General features: G+C 35.4%; 1 protein-coding gene across 1 annotated transcript; it reads left to right on the plus strand.

Moving 5' to 3' along the window:
• The first annotated feature begins 1,095 nt into the window (after positions 1-1,095).
• Positions 1,096-15,360, plus strand: LOC118193332 (uncharacterized). Its single transcript, XM_035364407.2, has 3 exons — positions 1,096-1,465; positions 2,332-2,427; positions 15,129-15,360. The coding sequence occupies exons 1-3, from the start codon at positions 1,106-1,108 to the stop codon at positions 15,147-15,149; spliced, it is 477 nt and encodes a 158-aa protein (XP_035220298.1). The 5' UTR covers positions 1,096-1,105; the 3' UTR covers positions 15,150-15,360.
• The last annotated feature ends 6,112 nt before the right edge of the window (positions 15,361-21,472 follow it).

Consider the following 21,472-nt stretch of genomic DNA (forward strand, 5'->3'; position numbering starts at 1 on the left):
ATGAACAACAGAGTTGAGATCTTGATATACTACGTATAATCTACGCACGCTTTTTTAGATAATACGTATATTTTCAGATTGCATATTATATTTTTTAACAGAGGTAAAAGTGTGGAAATTTCACGCTGGCATCTCACAGTCAATTATTTCTCCAATTTCTTTTCTATTGGCAAATCCACGATCTGCTATTGGCTAACCTGCGATACTCTTTAGCTCAGTAATATAATTAATGGATGCATTAATACGAGAATACATGTCAAATTGCAATTTTTTATTCTCTCGAATTTTTTATTCTCTCCAACCCGTATCCTTCCTTTTTGCATTGTTCGGCTTTGTCTTCGATCCCTTGCAGCTTCAGAAATTGGCTATATTCTCTGATGGCTCCAAATAAATAAATTATTGAGGAAATAATTTCAATGGCCTCAAGTTTTAGGCCATTGCTTTAAAGTATTTAAAAATCAGTAACATGAAATAAAAAAAATTAATTGGGACACAAAATTCGAATGCTATGGTTAGCATAATGTACCAAATAAATTACAAAACTATCTATCTAGTTTTTAATAGATTTCAAAATTTTTCACATATTGCAAGTCGGCTGATTGATGAAAAAGGCAATAAAGTTAGATGGTGGCCATTTTCCCAAGACACAGACCACAAGTTAATGTATCACATGACTTGTAACAAAAATGAATATTTTGAATATTTGAATTATCGTACGGTAAGATAAATTTAGATATTTTCTCTCATATATTTTGAGACTTTTGGCCAGTTATATGCATTGCAATAACATTTATATTGTTATGAATTTGGTATTTGAGTAGCAAATGTTAGTTAAATTATAAATTAAATGGTTTTATTTCCCGCGCAGTGCAGCGCGTGACGAATATTAAAGGAAAGCTAAGCCGGAAGATTAAAAATACAAGAGCGCGTGAATTTAACATTTAATAAATAAATATCTCTTTTTGATTTCGAGAAAGTTCCAGAAAGTTCTCGCTCACGATTTAAAAATCTTATAAAAAGGAGGAAAACCTCTCAATTCAGTTACGTTGTCAGAAATTTTTCTGTCTATAAATAAGTCATTGATTTGCGAAACTGAAAAACAAAAATGTCCTTTTATAGGACACCACTGGATAGTTCTGATGAAGAGGAATACCGAAATGAGCGTTCGTCCAAAACCAACAAGTCCTATCCATTGAAGAAAGAGGATTTCATCCTTATGGCCAAAGAAAGGAAAAGTGAAGCGAAAAAGGCGAAAACTATGTCAGATACGGAAAGCGAACAACCAAGTAAGAAGAAAGAGGTTAAACCTGGTAAGGAAAAAAGAGACATTCAAACACCGAATGGAGAAGCTACTGAAGAACAGACACCAGAAGATTTATCAATGGGAAATGATGAGGACATCCCAAAATTCAAGTCATGTTCTGAAGAAGAAATCCGGGCACAGATTGCGAAATTTGGATTTGACGTAATTTTCAATTACTTTCATAAAAGAACTAAGGGATACGATGCATAATGGAATGTGAAATGTTAATTACGGAATATAATAACGACGAAGAGCATGAGAAAACAAGAAGTCGTTTTAATAACCAAAATTCAAAAAAATAATGGTTGATATTTAATAAAATTGTTCACATGAATGTCCAGCAACTGAAATACTTGCATTACAACAATGGCATCTGACTGGCTTCGCCTTGGAAAATGACTGGCATGTTGTTTACGTCTGTTCGGAAGCGACGCTGATCCTGAATAATAGGTCTCCAGGAGTATCAATATACGTTTCGAAATGCAATTTGCCATCGTTGGAATAAATGTACTACAGTCGCTGGTCGTTCACTTGAACTATCTTCTAAATAGCTAAACTTACATATATCACTGATGAAAAACGACTTTCTTTTTCCCTGTTCATCGTACTTACTGTATTCCCTTACTTTCATTTAACAGTTCACTATTATTGTGTTAGGAGAATTGTTAGTTTTATTGTGTTCTATCAGCCCTTAAACTTGTGACCATTAGTCATGTTACATTTAACATAATGCAAGCTTCTCAAATGATACTGAAATTAAGTTTCAGCATATGATACTTTTCTTCCTAGCCCCGCAATCTGAATTATTAGGATTATTAGGATATATACTTATATTTGACTTCATTGTTAATCATTCTGTTTTGTTTAGATATTAACCGATATGTGTCAATCAAATTTAATTATGATTATACATCTAATTCATATACATCAAGTGTCTTATATATAATTTTAATCATTAAATGTTAAATTATTCAATTTCAATTGGTAGTTAAATCTATTTACATGCATTTTGTGTTTTGTCGTTCTAGGGCTATAAAAATTGGAGTTCTAAAAGACCGGAGGAATTGAAGCTCTTCGGACTTAACTATACACAGAAACAGCTGTTTTGGATAAGTGCAGCGAATGTAAGTCTACTTTTTCATATTTAACGTGTCAGTGTAAAACCATTTGGTAGGACGCCTGAGGAGTAAACAAGAGGAAACAATTGCCAAACTGGTAACTCTTTTAGTCCTTGTGCATTTGTCTAGTAAGAATAACTAAACGAAAAATACAAACAAATTAAGAGCTTGTCAACTTATTCTTTTTGATAGAAATGAAGCAGAATTAATGCTGATTATGCGTATGATTCAGAGTGATTATAAAAGAGGCTTCAAAACTCTTATTTAAGAATACGTTCTTTACTCAAAACCCTTCTCCAACGCTTATTTTTTACCTAAATTAAAGATTCTTTAAATTAAAGATTCTCTAGATATTCTTTAAGTTCAAGCAAACAATAAAACAAAAATATTTCTAATTAGCCACTAGTTGTTTCGCAATGGGATATAAACAGCAATATCTTAAGTTTCGATTTTCCTATTCTTTCTCTTCTTCCCTATAAGTCCGCTTCCTTAGCCTTTCTGATAAAATAGTTCGATCCTTCATTTTGCCATTCATATTTCCTCCATTGTTTTTATTGCTTTGCACTTTAATCAGGATTCTCTCTGATACTGTACCAATTACTTCATTTATTGTCTGTTGCTTTTGCATCATGATTTATAATATGAATCTGGCTGGCTATTATAGCATTCAAACTATACGTTTAATTAAAAACTTGGAAATTTGAACTATACATGTAAAAAAAAAAAAGTTTTTTCTATTTGCTTATATTCAGTTGATTAAAATATTCATTTTAATTTTTCTTGAAAAGAGCCAAGAATTAGCCACTTAGATTTATTAATACATAAATACATTAAATTTGTAAGGCAACTAGCTCATTTGTCTAAAACCACATATGACAATGGCTGTAATGGCTTTCCCACATAAGGAGCTTTAAAAAGAGATTCAGTGTTATTTTCTACTAAAACCTTCGGATTACCTGCATTTGTATGCTTAAATTTATTTGTGGATGCCTGAAAAATTTGTTGGTTTATTAATAATAACTATATTACATTTTCGTTGCTTAATTCAGAAAGGCTTGATATGTTATCTAGTGGTATCAAACCCCTGCCTAGATGTTACGAAGCTTGTAACGCAACCTTTTATGTTTTTAAAATGTTTTGTTTAATTCATTCTCATTGTTATATTGTATTTTTCCGCCTTTTCCTCATTTCTTCTAAGAATCAAATCCTAGGTATTTGGGAGATATTATAATTATTATTTTTCCTTTTTTTGTATTATTTATTTTTTATATACTACTCCTTTTATCACATTTTCTGGGCTTGACTTGAGCTTATTCCATTTATTTATTTGCTAATTTACTACATATGCCTTTAAATATATATAACTGTTTATATGCTTGTATATATGTCTTCATAATTTCATCGATATTTCATGGAGATTAGATGTTATGTTGTTGATCAGGCAACACATTTGTAAACTGCATTAATAACATTTCAGCTATGGTGCGACAGAGCAGATACAGCCTAGAGTCTTCAGAATTATCATACTTCAGTAGACTATCCACGTATGTATAAATAAGTGTGTAGGGTTTATATTTATTTTAACTAACATTTATTTTAAGTTTAAACTATCTTTCCTGTCAAGCCTTACTTTCCCCTGGAAATGCCAATGCCAGAATATGTAAATTTTAGTAGAACGCGCAAGGATTCAAATTATCAGCGGAAGTATTATGAGTTAAATAGAAAGGAAACAAGTTCGGTGGGTGATGTTCTTACTTCACGAGCGCGGAGGTAGTTTGCGAGAAATTGAAGAACCCCGCGTTTCGGCCTATGTGCTTGGCGGGAAGTAGTGTTAATCGTTGAAGTGAGCTTCAAGTCTGCTGAATTAGCAGCGGGATTGTAAAACGCGGTGAGTTAGTTATTTTAGAGAGCCTCGTAGTTAGAGTCTTGTCTTTAGTTTCTTTTCAGGTTATTATTTTTATTTGACTGCCAAGTTGGCACAGTCTGTGAGCGTCAAGAGCACGCAATTGTAATTTTTACGTTGAATAAAAAGGGACTTAAACCCTTCACAAGACTCTGTGTTTTATACAGTTTTCACAGTCACCTCTTGGTTGCGTGCGAGTTGGAGGCGCGCAACGTTACATTGGCGCCCGAACAATTATCGAACTGAAATGGCCGAAAACTGGATGGAAGCCGCTGGACAACACCAAGAAATGACAAGTCAGTTAGAAGGATTTGGATACCTGGTCCAGACTTTGAGAGCGTCAATCAAGCCAAACGTCTATTTCGACGGAAAAACTTCGGTGTCGGTATTTCTAGAAGGTCTAGAAAACCACTTTCAGCTCTACCCTGTGCCTGAAAGACAAAAAGTTGCCATCGCCACATCAGCACTAAGAGGACAGGCCGCGCTATGGTGGAAAAACATAGGCAAATTTTTATTAGGGGAATTTGGAAGCCCGACATATATATTTGAAAATTTCAAAAGATCGTTAGTAAAGGCCTTCCCCATAGTGAAAGATCGCGCACGGCTGGAAGCCGAGCTATATAGTTTCTATCAACGGGATACAGCAGAATTGACGGACTTTATTCTACGAAAAATCAAGCTAACGGATATGCTGTATGGAAAGAAACCCGATGCGGAGATTATTGAAATAATATTACCAAGATTATTACCCGCTGTCCAAGCCTACTTTGAAATTAGAAACCCAAGCACATTGCAGGAACTTTTCGAATTGGCGGTGAAGTTTCAAAATCGCAGAATAGCGGAAAAAGCGAGAGGGGAAACATATTCTCAAAGTACCCGAAGGAAATCTTCAAATGAGGAAACCAGAAATGGAAATCGCTCTTATGCCCCCATAAGAGCGATTTCCATTTCTGGTTTCCTCTATAAAGAACTATCAAGCTAACGCATCGAAACTCGAAGGTCAAGGCCCAAAAAGAAAATTTGAAAATAAACATCCGCGTACCCAGAAGACACAGATTGAAAGGAAAGCTTTAAACGAGTAGAGGGGCCTGTGAAAGGGAGGGTCCAGACCCCGGAAGTTTTAAAAAAACCATCAAATAGACATTTAAACACGGTCATCGTAAAAAACTCACAGCTACCAATTATACAAGTCCTGGTTGGCGATGTACCAGTAGAAGCCCTCATCGATACAGGAGCAGAAGGAAATTTTATGAGTGAAAATTTCTTCAAAAAGAATTTTTATAGGGTACGACTATTTAAAACCAAAAATACGGAAATTATAGCGGCGCAAGGAAAAACATGTCACTGCATCGGGAAATTATCATTAAACTTACAGGTAAAAGAGGAAAGTCTCAAAGTATTAATTTTTGTCGTGAAAGATCTGCAACATTCTCTTATTTTAGGCATGGACTTTCTAAGGGCCGCGAGGGCCAAATTAAATTTTCAAGATAGTTCCGTGCTGTTGGAGATGGACCAGAGGGTGGTGGAACCTGTAGAGACACCTGAAGTGGACCTTAGCCATCTGAATGACCATGAGAGTAAAGCAATACAGCAAGTGGTGAGTAATTTTTCTCATTTGTTTTCAGAAAAACTAGGAAATTGTCAGATAGTGACGCACAAGATTCAATTAAATGCCGAAAAACCTTGTAGGACTAAGCCATACCGTTATGACAAACAAAAAGACTTAATCATCGAAGAACATATTCAGGAGATGTTAAAGAATAAAATAATAACGCCCATAAATAGTGAGTACGCGAGTCCAATCGTACTATGTAGGAAAAAGAACGAGTTTCCTCCTTCGGATAAAAGGGCTTGGAGGTTTGCTATTGATTACAGAAAACTAAATAGTATTACCAAATTTCCAGTTTACCCTTTGCCGGTTATAGACGAGATCATTAGACAGATCAAATCGACAAGATATATGTCTACTTTGGACTTAACGTCTGGCTACTATCAAATAGCTATGAGACCCGAAGATATACATAAAACCGCGTTTATAACAAAATCGGGCACTTATGCATTTTTACGCATGCCTTTTGGGTTGTGTGGGGCCCCATCAACATTCCAGAGAGCTATGGACATTATTCTAAAGCATGTCCTAGGAAAATCAACTTTAATTTATCTAGATGATATAATTATAACGAGTAGTACGTTGGAACAACACATTAATGACCTCGAACAAGTTTTTAAATTATTAAAAGAGGCCGGTCTTACAATTAACGCCTCAAAATGCAAGTTCGCAACTAAAGAACTTAAATATCTCGGTTATAAAATTTCGCAAAAGGGTATAGAAACGCAAGATTCAAAAATAAAAGCTATTAAGAATTTCCCACCGCCCAACACAGCCAAGAAACTTTCTTCTTTCCTTGGATTATGTTCTTACTATCGATCTTTCATAAAAGATTTCGCTAATATTGTTGAACCACTTTTAGTAATCAAAAGAAAAAGGGCTAAATTTACGTGGACAGCGGAAGCTAACACAGCTTTTGAAAGATTAAAAGAAGCGCTTATTAATGCCCCTGTTTTAAAATTCCCTGAGGGGGACGAAAACCTGGAAATTGCAGCAGATGCGTCAGACTATGCGGTGGGAGCGGTTCTTATGCAAAATAACCATCCGCTGGCATTTTTTAGTAAAACGTTGAATCAGACTCAAAGGAATTATACAGCTACAGAAAGAGAAACATTAGCCGTATTAATGGCTGTACACAAATTTCGAGTTTATTTCGGCAAATCGCCAGTAACAGTCTTTTCGGATCATGCGGCTGTTGGTAGACTTTACTCGGGGAAAAACCTAACGCCCAGGTTAATAAGATGGGCTTTAAAACTCCAAGAATATAATATCACAATAAAATATAAACCGGGTAAGGAAAACAATGTAGCTGACGCACTTTCTCGTATAAAACTGGACGATGAAGGAAATGAACTTAAATGCGCTGTGTTGACTTCAAAAATTTTAGATTCTAGAGATACGGTTATTACTGAACTGAAAGCTGATCCTGAATTTGGAAATATCTATGCTTATTTGAAAGACCCCGAAAGCTTTGAGCATACAGATATCGATGCGATAAGAAATAGAGCAAAAAACTATGGAATAATAGATAATTTATTATTCTATACGAAAACAACAAACGAAAATCTTGAGTATAAGCCAGTCATCCCAGCCTCGCTTCGATTAAGCATTTTGAAGGAGTTGCACGAAGCAAAAACAGCCGGCCACCTCGGGGTCAGAAAGACTTTAAAAAGGGTACGCGAGGCGGTATATTTCCCGCAATTATACAAAATAGTAACAGCGTATGTCAGGTCCTGCAATCAATGTCAGTTAATAAATGATATTAATTACAGCCCGGCCGGGTACTTAAATAGCATTCGCGCTACATTTCTTTCCGAATGAATTTTTAGGCATAGATCTCCTTGGTCCCTTCCCCCAGAGCGAGTTAAATAAAAATCGTTTTCTTTTAGTAATAGTAGATCATTTTTCAAAATGGACAGAAATTGTTCCACTTAAACGCGCGTCAGCCAAAACAGTCGCAGATGCATTCTTACACAGATACATTTTAAAATACGGTGCACCGATAAAAGTCATTAGCGATAACGGAAAACAATTCATTAGTCAAATATTTGAAAACATATGCAATGTGCTTGGCATACGCCATATCAAAATGGTTCCGTATAGACCACAGGCTAACATAGCAGAAAGAGTTAATAAAAACATAGTAAAAATAATTCGCAGTTACGTGAGCACACATCACAAGCGCTGGGATGGCTACATAAATGAATTAGCTTATGCTTTAAGAACGGCACATCATGATACTACGGGAAAAACTCCAGCAGAATTATTTTTAGGCAGAAAGTTAATTACGCCTTTAGATAAATTATTCTTTGTGCAACAAAGAGAGCAGGAGTTTAAACAAAAAGATGTGCAAAAGTTGATTGATCAGGCGCTTAAAACCTCGGATACGGCAAGAAATAGGCAGAAACTATATTACGATAGAAAACGCCGTGAAGCAGATTTTAAAGTTGGGAATAAAGTATTGAAGCGGAAATTTTCTTTATCAAGTGCCCCAGACAATTGTATGGCAAAGCTAGCTCCAAAGTTTGAAGGTCCCTATGTAATTCAGGAAATCAAAGGAGTAGTCTTATATCTTAAGAACGAGAGAGGGGAAATCTGTAAAGCAAGTCCCGACCAGGTGAAAAAATACTATAATCCAAATGATTTTGAAATCCTTAAAAGTTTCTTGCAGGACTCAAGTCTAAACGAAGTAGAAGGTCCAGAGACTACAACAACTATTCCACCACCCAAGAAACAGAGAACTGAAGAGAGACCTAGCACTTCTACAACCCGGACGTCGGTATCAAAAAGAAAAAATAATTTTCAAACTCCAGCGTTTAAGAAAAACAAAAATACAGATGCACCGGGTAAAGAAACCGTGGTAAAGAGAAAAACACCACCTACAAAGGATAGCAGGAGAAATTACACATCAAGGAGAACGCGCACACGGCCACAGAGTCAGGTGCCAGCAAGACCGCCGTTCCGGAAACTGAAACGGCAACAGGAGGCACAAAAATACGAGGAACACAAGAAATTCAAGAAGGACTCCAGACCGGAGGACGTCAAGACCAGCCGTCCCAGGGATAAACGGAAATGCCAACAACCAGACGATTACTCCGCGAAGAGGCCAGCATGTAGAGGACGCAAAAGAAAAAGTCAGGTGGACGACACTCGGAGGGCAGTAAGTAGAAGAATAACATCCATGAAACCTCTAACTTGGGACCAATTCTGCCAAAAACGAATGACGGAGTTTCAAGCATCGAAAACTCAAAGATAAGTTAAAACCTTCTATAATTTTTTTTTCTCTTTTGTTCCGAAATGTTACGCATAAGTACGAAGTTCTATGTTTTGACGAAAGTCAATATGTCGCGGTTGAGACTTAGTTTTGTTTTACTTTATTTAGCTAAGGCAAAAGTATTATTTTCTTTAAGTGTAAAAGCTAAAAACAAGCATTTTCTGTTGGTCGAAAGACTAATTCTGTTATGTTAAAGCCAAAATTTGGCCGAAGATAAAAATAACTTCGTATTCTTGTAATAATAAGAATTTTAGTTTCAGTGCCGCCAGCTTGGCGAAGAATGAGTAAAGTAAAAATTTATTTTCTCTTATTCATTTTATGGTAAATTGTAAAAAGCATATGTATTAAAATTTTGTAAATGTATGTAAATACTTGAATGTTATGTAAAAGTAGAATTTAGTCTAGAAGCATAAAATTGTAGATGCTAAAAGTGAATGCTTAAAAGCAATGAAGTCAAAATTTAAGTATTAAATTGTAGATAAAGTCATGCTTTAGAGCGAAAGCCTGCATGTTTAAAGATGAATGAGGGGGAAGTTAGAATGAATGTGTTTTGTAGGGTTCTCCATTTGAATTTTTAAGAATATTAAAGTAGCTCATTGAGTTGTAGAATGTCGAGTAAGGTGTGTCTATTTGGTCGTTGAATTGTAACAAATCATGGTGGTTAGGGGAAGTGTTGTAAGACTAAAACACGAATATTCCCGTTTGACACCACACACGGTGGAGAGCCAGGGTAAAGTTAAATTAATGCTTGAAAAATTGAATGAATGTGAAGTAAGCAATAACTAATAAAAACGAATCGTTTAAAAACAAAAATTTATTGTGTCAAGAAAGTGTAAATTATAATGTATGTATAAAGATACTGATACTTATTCCTTCCAGATGCTGGAAGGAAAGACCAAGATTGATTGATGAAGTCCAGGAAAAGTTGCTGTAAGAAGAGAGCTTTATAACGATCAACAGAATTTTAGTATACAAATTGTTACATAAGATTTTTTTTTGTGTAAACGAGGTTCTCGCCAGTTAGTTCAGAATTAGAGAAACTTACAACAGGTCGTTTGTAGGACCTGCTTCCAAGTTTTCCAAATTCTGGCAGCGGCAAATGTAGGGTTTATATTTATTTTAACTAACATTTATTTTAAGTTTAAACTATCTTTCCTGTCAAGCCTTACTTTCCCCTGGAACTGCCAATGCCAGAATATGTAAATTTTAGTAGAACGCGCAAGGATTCAAATTATCAGCGGAAGTATTATGAGTTAAATAGAAAGGAAACAAGTTCGGTGGGTGATGTTCTTACTTCACGAGCGCGGAGGTAGTTTGCGAGAAATTGAAGAACCCCGCGTTTCGGCCTATGTGCTTGGCGGGAAGTAGTGTTAATCGTTCAAGTGAGCTTCAAGTCTGCTGAATTAGCAGCGGTATTGTAAAACGCGGTGAGTTAGTTATTTTAGAGAGCCTCGTAGTTAGAGTCTTGTCTTTAGTTTCTTTTCAGGTTATTATTTTTATTTGACTGCCAAGTTGGCACAGTCTGTGAGCGTCAAGAGCACGCAATTGTAATTTTTACGTTGAATAAAAAGGGACTTAAACCTTCACAAGACTGTGTGTTTTATACAGTTTTCACAGTCACCTCTTGGTTGCGTGCAAGTTGGAGGCGCGCAACGTTACAAGTGAAACAATAATGTCTTTATTTTTTAAATAGCAGATTATTTTTAAAGAGAAGAGAATACTATTATTTAGGAAAGGAATTTAAATTGCGAAATATATGGCGGAAAAGGGAAAACAATGTTTAAGATTAAAATAAGTCAGATAAATTGCATTTATTTATAAAAGAGCTTTAAACACTGTATTCGTTTTTAAATAAGCAATAATTGTAAAGATATTAAACAACGTAAAATCAGATTATAATAAACCTTCCTACCTCAATCATATAGGTGATGTTTGAACCAAAGAAAGCTTTTACTGGATTTTAGAAAATTTGTTCCGTAATATTACGGTTATCATTTTTAATTTTTAAAAATGTAAGTCTTCGTAAGTCATTTGTAAAAACGCTGCTCAGTGTCAAAAAGAAACAAAGCAGCATATTTTGTAAAATATGGAAGAGTTCTCAGGCGAAAGTGAAGAGGCTTACCTAACTAGATTGTTCTTTGAATTTAATTCAAGTTCGGATCATTCTGTTGCGAAGACTGCCATTAACACCAAACCATCGACGCGAAAGACTGCGCTAATGCCATCAAAGAGCTACTTGGGTATCTGAGAGGAACAATGTGGTATTCAGCGATGAGTCTCTGTTTCGATTCCCGGTTAGTCACCGGTTAAGAACCTGGCGGCCTCAGGGAGATAGAGCCAACTCGTCAACTATTGCTCAACAGTACACTGCTCGTCGACGTGGCATAACGGCTTGGGGTGCCATCAGTCATGATATAAGGTCCCTGTTGCTACGCATCAGAAGTACACTGATGGAGTGACGCTACTATGATGAGGTGCTATAGCTGGCTGTGCTACATTTCATTCAGCGGCTGTAAAATTATATTTTCCAAAAGGGTAACGCGACACCGCACGCGACATTCATCAGCCGACAAGCCTTACAACGTGTTCCATTGCTTCTTTGGTCTACGATATCCCGATCTTTCGTCGATCGAGTATATCTGAGACGTGAATGGGCGTCGTTTGTCTACCCCAGCCGTTATTGGAGGATGAACTAAAACTTTTTTAAATTGATCACGGCAGAAGATTTACAAACCACTTTGACATGATCCGTATCTTCAAAAGGATAACATTTCTAAACATTTGTAACTTAGATTTTGCTTGTGTTAAATTTCCACATTTGGGTCTAAGTTAATTTTGCCAAAAACACTTTATATTATTGTCATACAGTTGTTTACCAAATTTGTAAACGGAGTGAAGTTAACCGTTATTTTGACTAGCGTTTGTGGATTTGTATTGGAGAACAAAATAATGTAACTAAACAAAACAAAAAAAGGAAATGATTCTGAAATTTCTTAATTTTATTATTAAAAACAATACATTGTTTATTTTTACAATGAATAAAGTAATATATAAAATGTTTTTTTTAATTAATGTAGTTATATAAAGAAAAAATTATAATTTTTTGAGTAACATCTTATCATTTGTCATACATTATTTGTAACAAAATCGTAGCAAAATCCTACATATGCATAAACGTGTTTGTAGTATGACATTTTCTGAATGACACTTCTTTTATTACTTGAACTTGTACCATATGTATACAGTCATACGCATAAGAAAACCTTATGCGGTTTTTATTTTTGCAACCACTAGTTTTAGATATTACCTTAATAAAGAAAAATATATTAAAGAAGAAAATTATTAATGTTACTGCATTTTTATTGAAAAAAATCTATTTTTCATTTAGAAAATAGTATGCTGCTGCCTTGATTTTTCAGGTTGGCAGTTGATGTTATTAAAATCAAGTAATTTCTCGTGGTATGTTTCAGCTATATTTCATTGGGGATAATTTTGGAGCATCTGGAAGCCGTAAAAGAGTCTCAGATCTTTTATAAAGTTCTGGAATATGTGGTACTTTACTTTACTTATTATATGCTCCGTCGTTAGGCACTACAGGGAAAAAGAGGGATTCCCCGTGGAGGTCTTTTTAAGGGAAACTGGACCTTTTTTAAGGAAACGTTACACAAGTGGAAAAGAAACGAAATCGTCCGTGTAATCAGCCCCGGTCCGAACTACCAGTCTTCAGCGGCTTTTGCCGCTCGGCAGCTCGTGGCCCTGGAATATGTGGTAGAAGACAGTTTCCTTAGTAAAGTTTACCAGTGCTGTTCGGGTTTGTAGTATTGGTTGTAGAGTCGTACGGATTTCAATACTCAGCAATGGCTTGTCTTTGCAACAACTCTAGAACTGTTCAGGTGATCAATGCACTTTCTAAAATTTCCCACTATGTGAGATAACCGTTGGAACTCGAAAGCAAATGCGGAACTGGATGACTGATCAATCTTTCTACAGCAGTATGCACCGCAGCCATCAGTTTAGACACATAATTAGGTTTCATGAATGAGGTAAAAAATCAAGTTTCAGAATGATCGAGCTCAGTGTGAATCCAGCCGTCTCTTCCTGTTGCAATATATGTCTAACGTTCCTTAAACGACGTCGAAATTCATTCCCACGTACTGATCGTTTACCTTGAATGAATACTGTAAGAGCAAGTGCACTTAATATTGATTAAAAGTTTATCTCTATAATTGATATTTAATTTGAATAAATGTAATTGACTACTATGTTAGCTGTAACCGTAATTCTACTCTTTTTGCTTTCTAGAAATTGCTAGAACTGTCTCGCACGGCCGATTTAAAAAGCGATAAAAGCCGGAGAGAAACATCTGAGCTCAGTTGTTTTAGTGAGCTGTTGTTGTTTACGCCGATCGGATTAGCTTTCTCTGTGCTTTGCGTTCTATTTAACTTTCTTAGTAGCTACTGATTATATTACGTGATGTTGTGCTATTGTACGAATATCTCTGAGAAAGATTTCATCTTTGTTATCATCTTTGTTTTCACCTTTGTTAAAATCTAATATTGAACACATCGTCCTAATGACCCTTGAATATATTATATAATGTACATTGTGGGAAAGAAAAAGAAATGGGACAGTTTTATATCTATCATTCTCCTGGGCTGATTGATAGAGTTTCAACTTGCATTTTTCATGTCTCCCACACTTAAATTAGGATATGTATTAGATTTATATATAACATTGTTGTGATATAGGTATTTAGACACAAACTCGGACTTTTTCTGAAATGACATGTCAATAGTTTCCATATTTCGATTGCACGACTCAAATTATGCCTAAATATTAAATTTTGTAAAATTTCGTGCGACATTTGCGGAAAAATTAAAAAAATTATCTTGGTATATTTTCTTCAGTTTGCTCGAAGAATACTTCATTTGGCGAACTTCTTAATTTATAACAACCTATTTCCGTTTCCTTTTTTTCATTGCACACGAGGGAAGCAAAAGCGCAACAAAAAAAGTGCGTAAGTCACATTTGATGTTATTATCGCTTGTAAAGAATTTGCCATATTTCAAAACGCGCCAATATGTAAATCATGTATAGGAAATTTTGAATAAAAAACTCTAATTTTCTGCAGATTTGCCTAAAAATACATCTACTTTAAGATCATGTTGAAAATTTTATAGGTTATAATACAAAAAGGTTTTCAAAAAAAAATTTAAAAGATATTTAAAAAATACAAATTATAAAATAAATTATAAAAAAATGTGCGAATTTTATTTATATTAATCGTAAATTTCGATTTCTGGGAGAAATCAAGTACGTTTAATAAAAAAAGGGATATTAATAAATATATATCAAACTCAATTAACATTGAGGAGCTAAAATTTTGAGAGCTAAGTGTTTAAAAATTACTCGTGCGATTTTTACAAAACTTGACAGTTTGGCATAATTTGAGTAGTAAAGTCGAAATACGGAAAAAAATCGGTATGTCATTTCAGAAAAAAATCAGATTTTGTGTCAAAATGCCTGCATTAGAACAATGCTATATCTAAATCTAATAAATATCCTAAGTCGTGCTTTGGAGATATGAAAAACGCAAGTTGAATTTCGTCAATCGGCCCAGTTAAACAGGAGATATAGAACGGGCATCTTTTTTTTTTTTTTTTTTTTTTTTTTTTTTGTTATCAGGGTATATCAAAGTATCATTACGTGTGACGAAACAAAGATGTGGCTAGAAAATGAAATATAACAAGCTTGTGCCTTTCTGAATTTCAAGTTAACATTTTCGAAAAATAAGGATACTGTGCATTTTGATTAATATCTGATAGTACTTAATAACAGAAAATCTACCGTTGTACAATTTTCATTAGCAAATAATTAGAAAATGCGTTTTTTCTCAAATATTATATATGATTTTATTTCAGAGTGTTAGGACCAGTGTTTAGCGTTCCAGAGTTTGCTGAAGACTTCGGATGCCCAGAAGGTTCCAAGATGATTCGAAAAAATGATTGTCACACTTGGTAGGGATGTTCTGCCAATATCTACTCCAGAATCCGAGCAGCAAAATTATATGGGAAAAAAGACATAAACGTTTACAAGGCTTTATTTATTTATGTTACAGCTGAGACAACCTTGGTTATATGTGCATTGCTTGTAAAATTTCTAAACAGAAATGCAGTTGTGTGCAAATTTTGTTAAAACAATAATTTTTTTCAAAATAATAATAAAATGTTGAAAATTCTGTTTCAGTGATTTTTGATGTCTTATAATATAAGATCGTTTATCAGAATAGACATATTGTTTTTCATTATCGCAATAGATATCTCCTTAAGGCTGAAATAATGTATTTGCATAAAATTTATATAAAATATGTTAATTAGTTACCATAACCTTACTACACATTTGCTTGAATTACCAGATTATTTTGAAGAAGAAGAAACTTGTAGTAAATTACAGCTTTCAAAGTTCCACACCAATTCTCTTCTCTTCCAAATATCTCACAATGTCAGCTCTAATTTTGTCAATATTGAATATCCTTTTAAAAAACATTACATTATCATATAAATTGTTTTCTCACACAGAACTGTTTTCAATAATTTTAAATGTTACCAAAATAAATTACCTAACCCGTACTTAACAGCAATGTTTAAAACATGGATTTTAACAGCTGTTCATCGAATAAAGTTTTCTTTTACATTCTAAGATTTGAAGAGATTAAATAATAATGCATGCGACAAAATTATTTAATTTTAGAGAAGAACTGAGCATGTAAGATCCCCTTCTTTTAGAAATGTGTTGGATAATCAGAATTAGTTTCTACGAATTATAAAAATGTGAACATTACATACATTGATCTTTATCACATAATACGTCTCTTATGAAATGGGAACGTTTTGTCTCCAAGCGTTGCCTTCATAAAAATTAAATTCTGTTGAAACCAATGGATTTCAGAATAAAGTTGACTACAAGTACTGCTAATGTATCGCAAAAATATTACCAATTAATAACTTTAAATGACTAGCAACTTTTGAAAAATAATGAAACCTCAAGGAATACCAAAAACAGCAGAAAAAGTCCTTCATAGGGAACACAAGGAAATACCATATCGCTAGTTCATCTTCAAAATGGTAATATACGATTTTCGCCATTTACTACGCAGCTCTCATATTTTCAGGAACACAGAATCTAATGAGTTATATTACAAAAATGAAATTTGATGTTACACTTTTACAGTGCTTATAAAACATTGTCAGCTAGCAGGATCGCTAAAGCCGGACTAAAAGCTTAAAAGAGTTGGCTATAGTACGCACCTGCAATGCAAGGCTGCTAAAATCTCTAACTCTAAATCATTCCAACCACCGGCTTGCATATACAACAAGTAATCTGCATTTTTATTAAAAGTACGGAAAGAAGATTTCAAATCACAATAACTGCCTAATTAACACACATTCTTGCAGAATAAAATTTGAAATCTAGCGAGTGAACTGTCATGTAAATCGTAATTACATAAATTATAAGCAATATATTGTTAGGCAAAGTCCAGCTGCAGTAAGATAGGTTCTCCATAAATCAGGTTTAAGGTTGCCAGAAAATGGCAGGGGAAGGCAGGGTTCCCATATTTGGTACGATATCCTCCATTTGGCAGCAAAATTGGACATATGCCATAGACGAATGGAGAACATTCTAGAACGAATTCTTACTTTGACCCATAATATTCTCGAAGGCAGGCTGAAAGCTATATAAACCCTTCTGGTACGCGGAGTAGTGAGTGTCTCGTAGTATATCGAGTTGATCGTCAGTCTAGTGTCCAATGTATCGCGGGTTGGTGCACCGTTGAGGCTATCGTCTAGTGCATCGCGAGTTGTAACGTGGAGAGCCTCCAGAATGCGTTGAACTCCGGAAACAACCAAACAGAGTCGGTAGCTGTATTCTAGTGCTTTGCCGTGAAGTTTTCTTCACCTTTATAGCCTGAAAGCTGTGTTTCTGATTGTTTCAGAGTGTTTGTCATAGTTCTTCGACGACTGTAAACGTGTATTTGGAGCTGTCCTGAATAATACTAGCTAATAAATTGTGTTTTCATTCTTCATCATATGTTGTCGTTAATCATTCCAAATCGCACGAACGCGTAAGAACGCAACAATATGCATAAACACATGCTCTCCATACAATATTATGATTTCAGGGTTTACAAATGTTCAATTAATATGATTCCTTTGTAATTAACATATCAGATGATGATGCTTTTATTCAGATACTTTGCCTCACATGCTAATGGCTTTCAAAAAGGAAACACATTTATTTAAAAGTAACTGCCAAGATTTACTGAAATACGTATTATGTGGAAATGATTAATGATAAATGCTAAGTATTTTGTCCAATAATACGGTGCAAATCTTTGGAAGAGCTCTGACCGGAAATATGAGTTAAATGGAAAAATATAAAGAAATTATATCCATTAGCATATTATCCGTTTAACTCTTTCGCATCGAAGTCTCCGGAAACGACCGACCATTCAGACATCGGCAGGTCGTCCCGAATGACCGAATCATTTCCTATCTAACGCTTTCCCTCCATCACATTAGAGCGTTGCTCATTACTATCGGGAGCTGTTAAATGACATGCCAATCCTTCCTTTGAAGCAACTGAAAGTAATTCTGTTATTTTAATGCACCTTCTTTTTCGTTTGTTTACTTTCAATGTTTTGCCATTGATGCCCGGTGCTGCAATCCAGTCCCAAAGGAAAACTGCGCACAGTTTTGAAAGGTTTCAAAAAAGAAGTTGTCGGTTCACTTAAGTAGCTTATTGGTGTAAATAAGATGGACGCCACTTGGGTGGGAGTGAGAATGAGAGTAAGATTATTGGCGCAAAACCAAAAACGATTATAATGGGCCAAACACAAGGTAGATGGAATCAGGAATAAATGAGATGATGCTCTGAAATTGCTTACCAAATCCAGAGGATGAAGTCATATAAAAACAAGGTAAAACACACATTAAAATACAATACACAATCTTCAAAACAGGTTACATTAGATAATAAAAGCCAGTTACTTTTAAATAATAAAATAAATTACAACTGACCTATCTTCCGATTAAACAGTCGAGAGGTAAGTCACAGCTATGAAAATATTTTTGACGAAGATTATTAAAAGTTGGACACTCAGTGAAAATATGACGGACAGATACACAAAACATTGCAATTTAAAAATAAATAGGCTCATTTTCAGCTTTCAGAAGATAGTTATGTGTCACTCTAGTGTGACCAATCTTGAGGCAAGCCACTAGAACTTCCTCCTTTCGATTTCTATTAAAATCCCAACGCTCAATTCTTGGCTTTACACTTCTCAATTTGTTGTCAACTTGAACGTCCTAAAGTTGCTGCCATTCTTTTCGGATCTTTTGATAACATAACAGATATCTCTGAAAGGGATGAGACGATTGAACAGCAGATTTCGCTGTGACATCAGCCAGTTCATTTCCCTTTATTCCTACATGTCCGGGAACCCAGCAAAACAGGATTTCACATCCACGACTAGTTAAGTTTATATGCATCTTCAGAACATCCACTATTACAGCATTCTGAGTGTCAGAAAAGCTTCTAACGCTTTCAGCGCACTATACGAGTTTGTATACAGTAGGAAGTTCTTGTGACAGAGCATCATCAAAATTGCTGTGGCACATCTCAAAAGATGTACAAAAGACCATAATATATTGCAGTTAGTTCAGATGTTAAGACTGAGAAAGCGTTGTGCAAATGTCTGCCCTCTTTGTGATCTTCAATTTCAAATGCCATCCCAACATGAACATTTGACTTGTATCCATCTGTATATACTGACGATAACTGTTATATTTATGCCTGTGCTCAGCAAAAAGTTGCCTGTAAACGATGTCGTTAGTGCTTTCCTTCACATGATGGTTGAGAACATTAAGAAGCTCTATCCGTGCATTTTCCCAAGGTGGAATTTCAAAATTCTGTGCTGCTTGGGGGCATATATCAGAGAGGGAGAGTTTCTCAATGACAGAGCGAACTCTTAAAGGAAAGGTAGGCATACAGGATGGAATTCTTTTAAATAAAGTGTTACACGCATTATCAGGTAAGCACAACTTATTAGGGTGTTCAGGTTGCGATAAAATATTAAAATACTGCAAAAGGGACAACTGCTCACGCCTCAAATAAAGTTATGGTTCGTTAGAGTCAACATACAAGTTCTGGACAGGAGAAGTCCTGAAAGCTCCAGAACAGATCCGCAGAGCTTGATGATGAACAGGATCTAGTTTTAACAATACTTATGACCGAGCGGATCCGTAAACGACTAAGCCATAGTCCAGTCTAGAGCGGACAAGCGCTCTGTAAATGCGAAGCATAGAGCAACACTCTGCACCCCAGAATGTGTTCGCCAACACGATTAAAATATTTAGTGTCTTTAAACACTTTTTCCAGGTTTAAAACATAAGAAAGGAAAGTCAATTTTCGGTCGAACGTCACTCCTAAATATTTTATTTCAGGTGTAACTGGAATAATTATTCATTCAGATATGACTCAGGCTCAGGATGGAGAACTCGCTTCCTACAAAAGTGCTTGCACAAAGTTTTCTGTTTCGAAATAGAAAATCCCTGTTTATTCGAGCATTCTTGGATTCTATTCAGAGCCATCTGCAATTGCCCCTCTACGTATCTCATGTCTTCCCCTCGACAGCTAATCTGCACATCAATATATAGAGATCCCAAGATGGTGGGAAGAAATTCTTTTAATGCTGAGTATATTTTTAAGCTGAACACGGTTACACTAAGCACACATCCTTGAGGCACATACTCTTCCTGTTCAAAAATATCCAACAAAACAGAGCCAATCCTTACTTGAAAAGTTCTAGGGTTCAAGAAATTCTGAATGAAAATTGGCAGGTTGCCGAGCAAGCCACTATCAGGAAGATCCCGAAGCATACTGTATCTCCATGCCTTATCATAAGCTTTCTCAATGTCAAAGACTGCTGAGACAAGGTGACTTCTTCTTACAAAAGCTTTTCGAATGGATGTCTCTAAAAGGAGCATGTTATCTACGATTATTCTCCCTTTTCGAAAACCGCTTTGATAAGGCGATATAAAATTATTTATTTTTTTCCAAGTAGACTAGGCGGCTGTTTACCATTTTTTCAAACAGCTTGCATACGCAACTCGTAAGGGTAATTGGCCGATAGTTCGAGGGATTCCTTGGATCATTCCCTGCTTAGCAATAGGAATTACAGCAGCTCTCTTCCATGCACTGGGAAAGGTACGCTCCTTCCACACTCTATTGTAAAGAGTGAGAAGGGCAGTCAGTGACTTATAGGACAGAAGCTTCAGCATTTCGTAATTCACGCCATCAAGACCCGGAGAAGACCTATGTGTCTGCAAAAAAGCTATCCTTAATTCAAGCATAGTAAAGTCTCTATTATAAGACTGAGATTTGGAAGAGTTGAATGCGATGGGGTTTCTTTCAGAGCGCTATTTGATAGAGAGAAATGCAGGTGAATGGTTTCTACTGGAAGAGAAGGCAGCAAATGTCTCACCAATAGTATTCCTAATTTCTTCTATGCAGCTAATCACTCGACCATCTTTTTCCAAAGAAGAAATAGTGTTTTTTATATATTTCGCATGCTTTTCTAACTCTTTCCCAAACCCGCTAATTAGGCGTAGACTGTATTATTGACGACGCATATGAAATCCAAGAATTCCTTTGGTTCTGCCTTCTTACTTTTCGTGCATTTGTTTTGGCTATGAGAATACATAATTTGTAGCAAGCTATGAGGTTTCGCAAAGTAAGATATATATAAAAAATTCCCCATGCTTTTTTTCTGTTTTTTCAGTGCTTCATGACAATCACGATTCCATCATGGTTTCAAATATTTTAGTATTTTTCCTGATGTTCTAGGGATGGAGAGCATAGCTGCCTGAGTAATAGCAGTTGTAACTGCTTCCACTGCATCACCGATAAGCACATCTTCTACCATTTCTCTGTGAGCTGTGCAGAGAAAGAGAAGAGTTTACGGTCAGCCATATGCAGTATAAACCGAGGGGGTCTCGACAAGGGGTTTGGTCCTCTTCGTGCAAGACATAAAAGAATGGGATAATGATCGTTGTTGTAAAGATCACTTCCAACACTAAAATTGCAAAATGACAATAGAGATGGTGAACAGATGGCTAGATCAAGAACATGGAATGTCCTTGTAGGTTCATGGAAGTATGTGTCCTACCCATTATACAGGAGACAAAGGATATGATCTTCAGTTATC

The sequence above is a fragment of the Stegodyphus dumicola genome, chromosome 3 (genome assembly GCF_044657685.1).
Source record: "Stegodyphus dumicola isolate Sdum_Otavi_A_Nest chromosome 3, ASM4465768v1".
NCBI lineage: Eukaryota > Metazoa > Arthropoda > Arachnida > Araneae > Eresidae > Stegodyphus > Stegodyphus dumicola.

Coding starts and splice junctions, on each gene's coding strand:
- LOC118193332 (XM_035364407.2), top strand. CDS start 1,106: ATGTCCTTTTATAGGACACCACTGGATAGTTCTGATGAAGAGGAATAC. Junction 1,466..2,331: donor TTGCGAAATTTGGATTTGAC/GTAATTTTCAAT, acceptor TTGTCGTTCTAG/GGCTATAAAAATTGGAGTTC. Junction 2,428..15,128: donor TTTGGATAAGTGCAGCGAAT/GTAAGTCTACTT, acceptor ATTTTATTTCAG/AGTGTTAGGACCAGTGTTTA.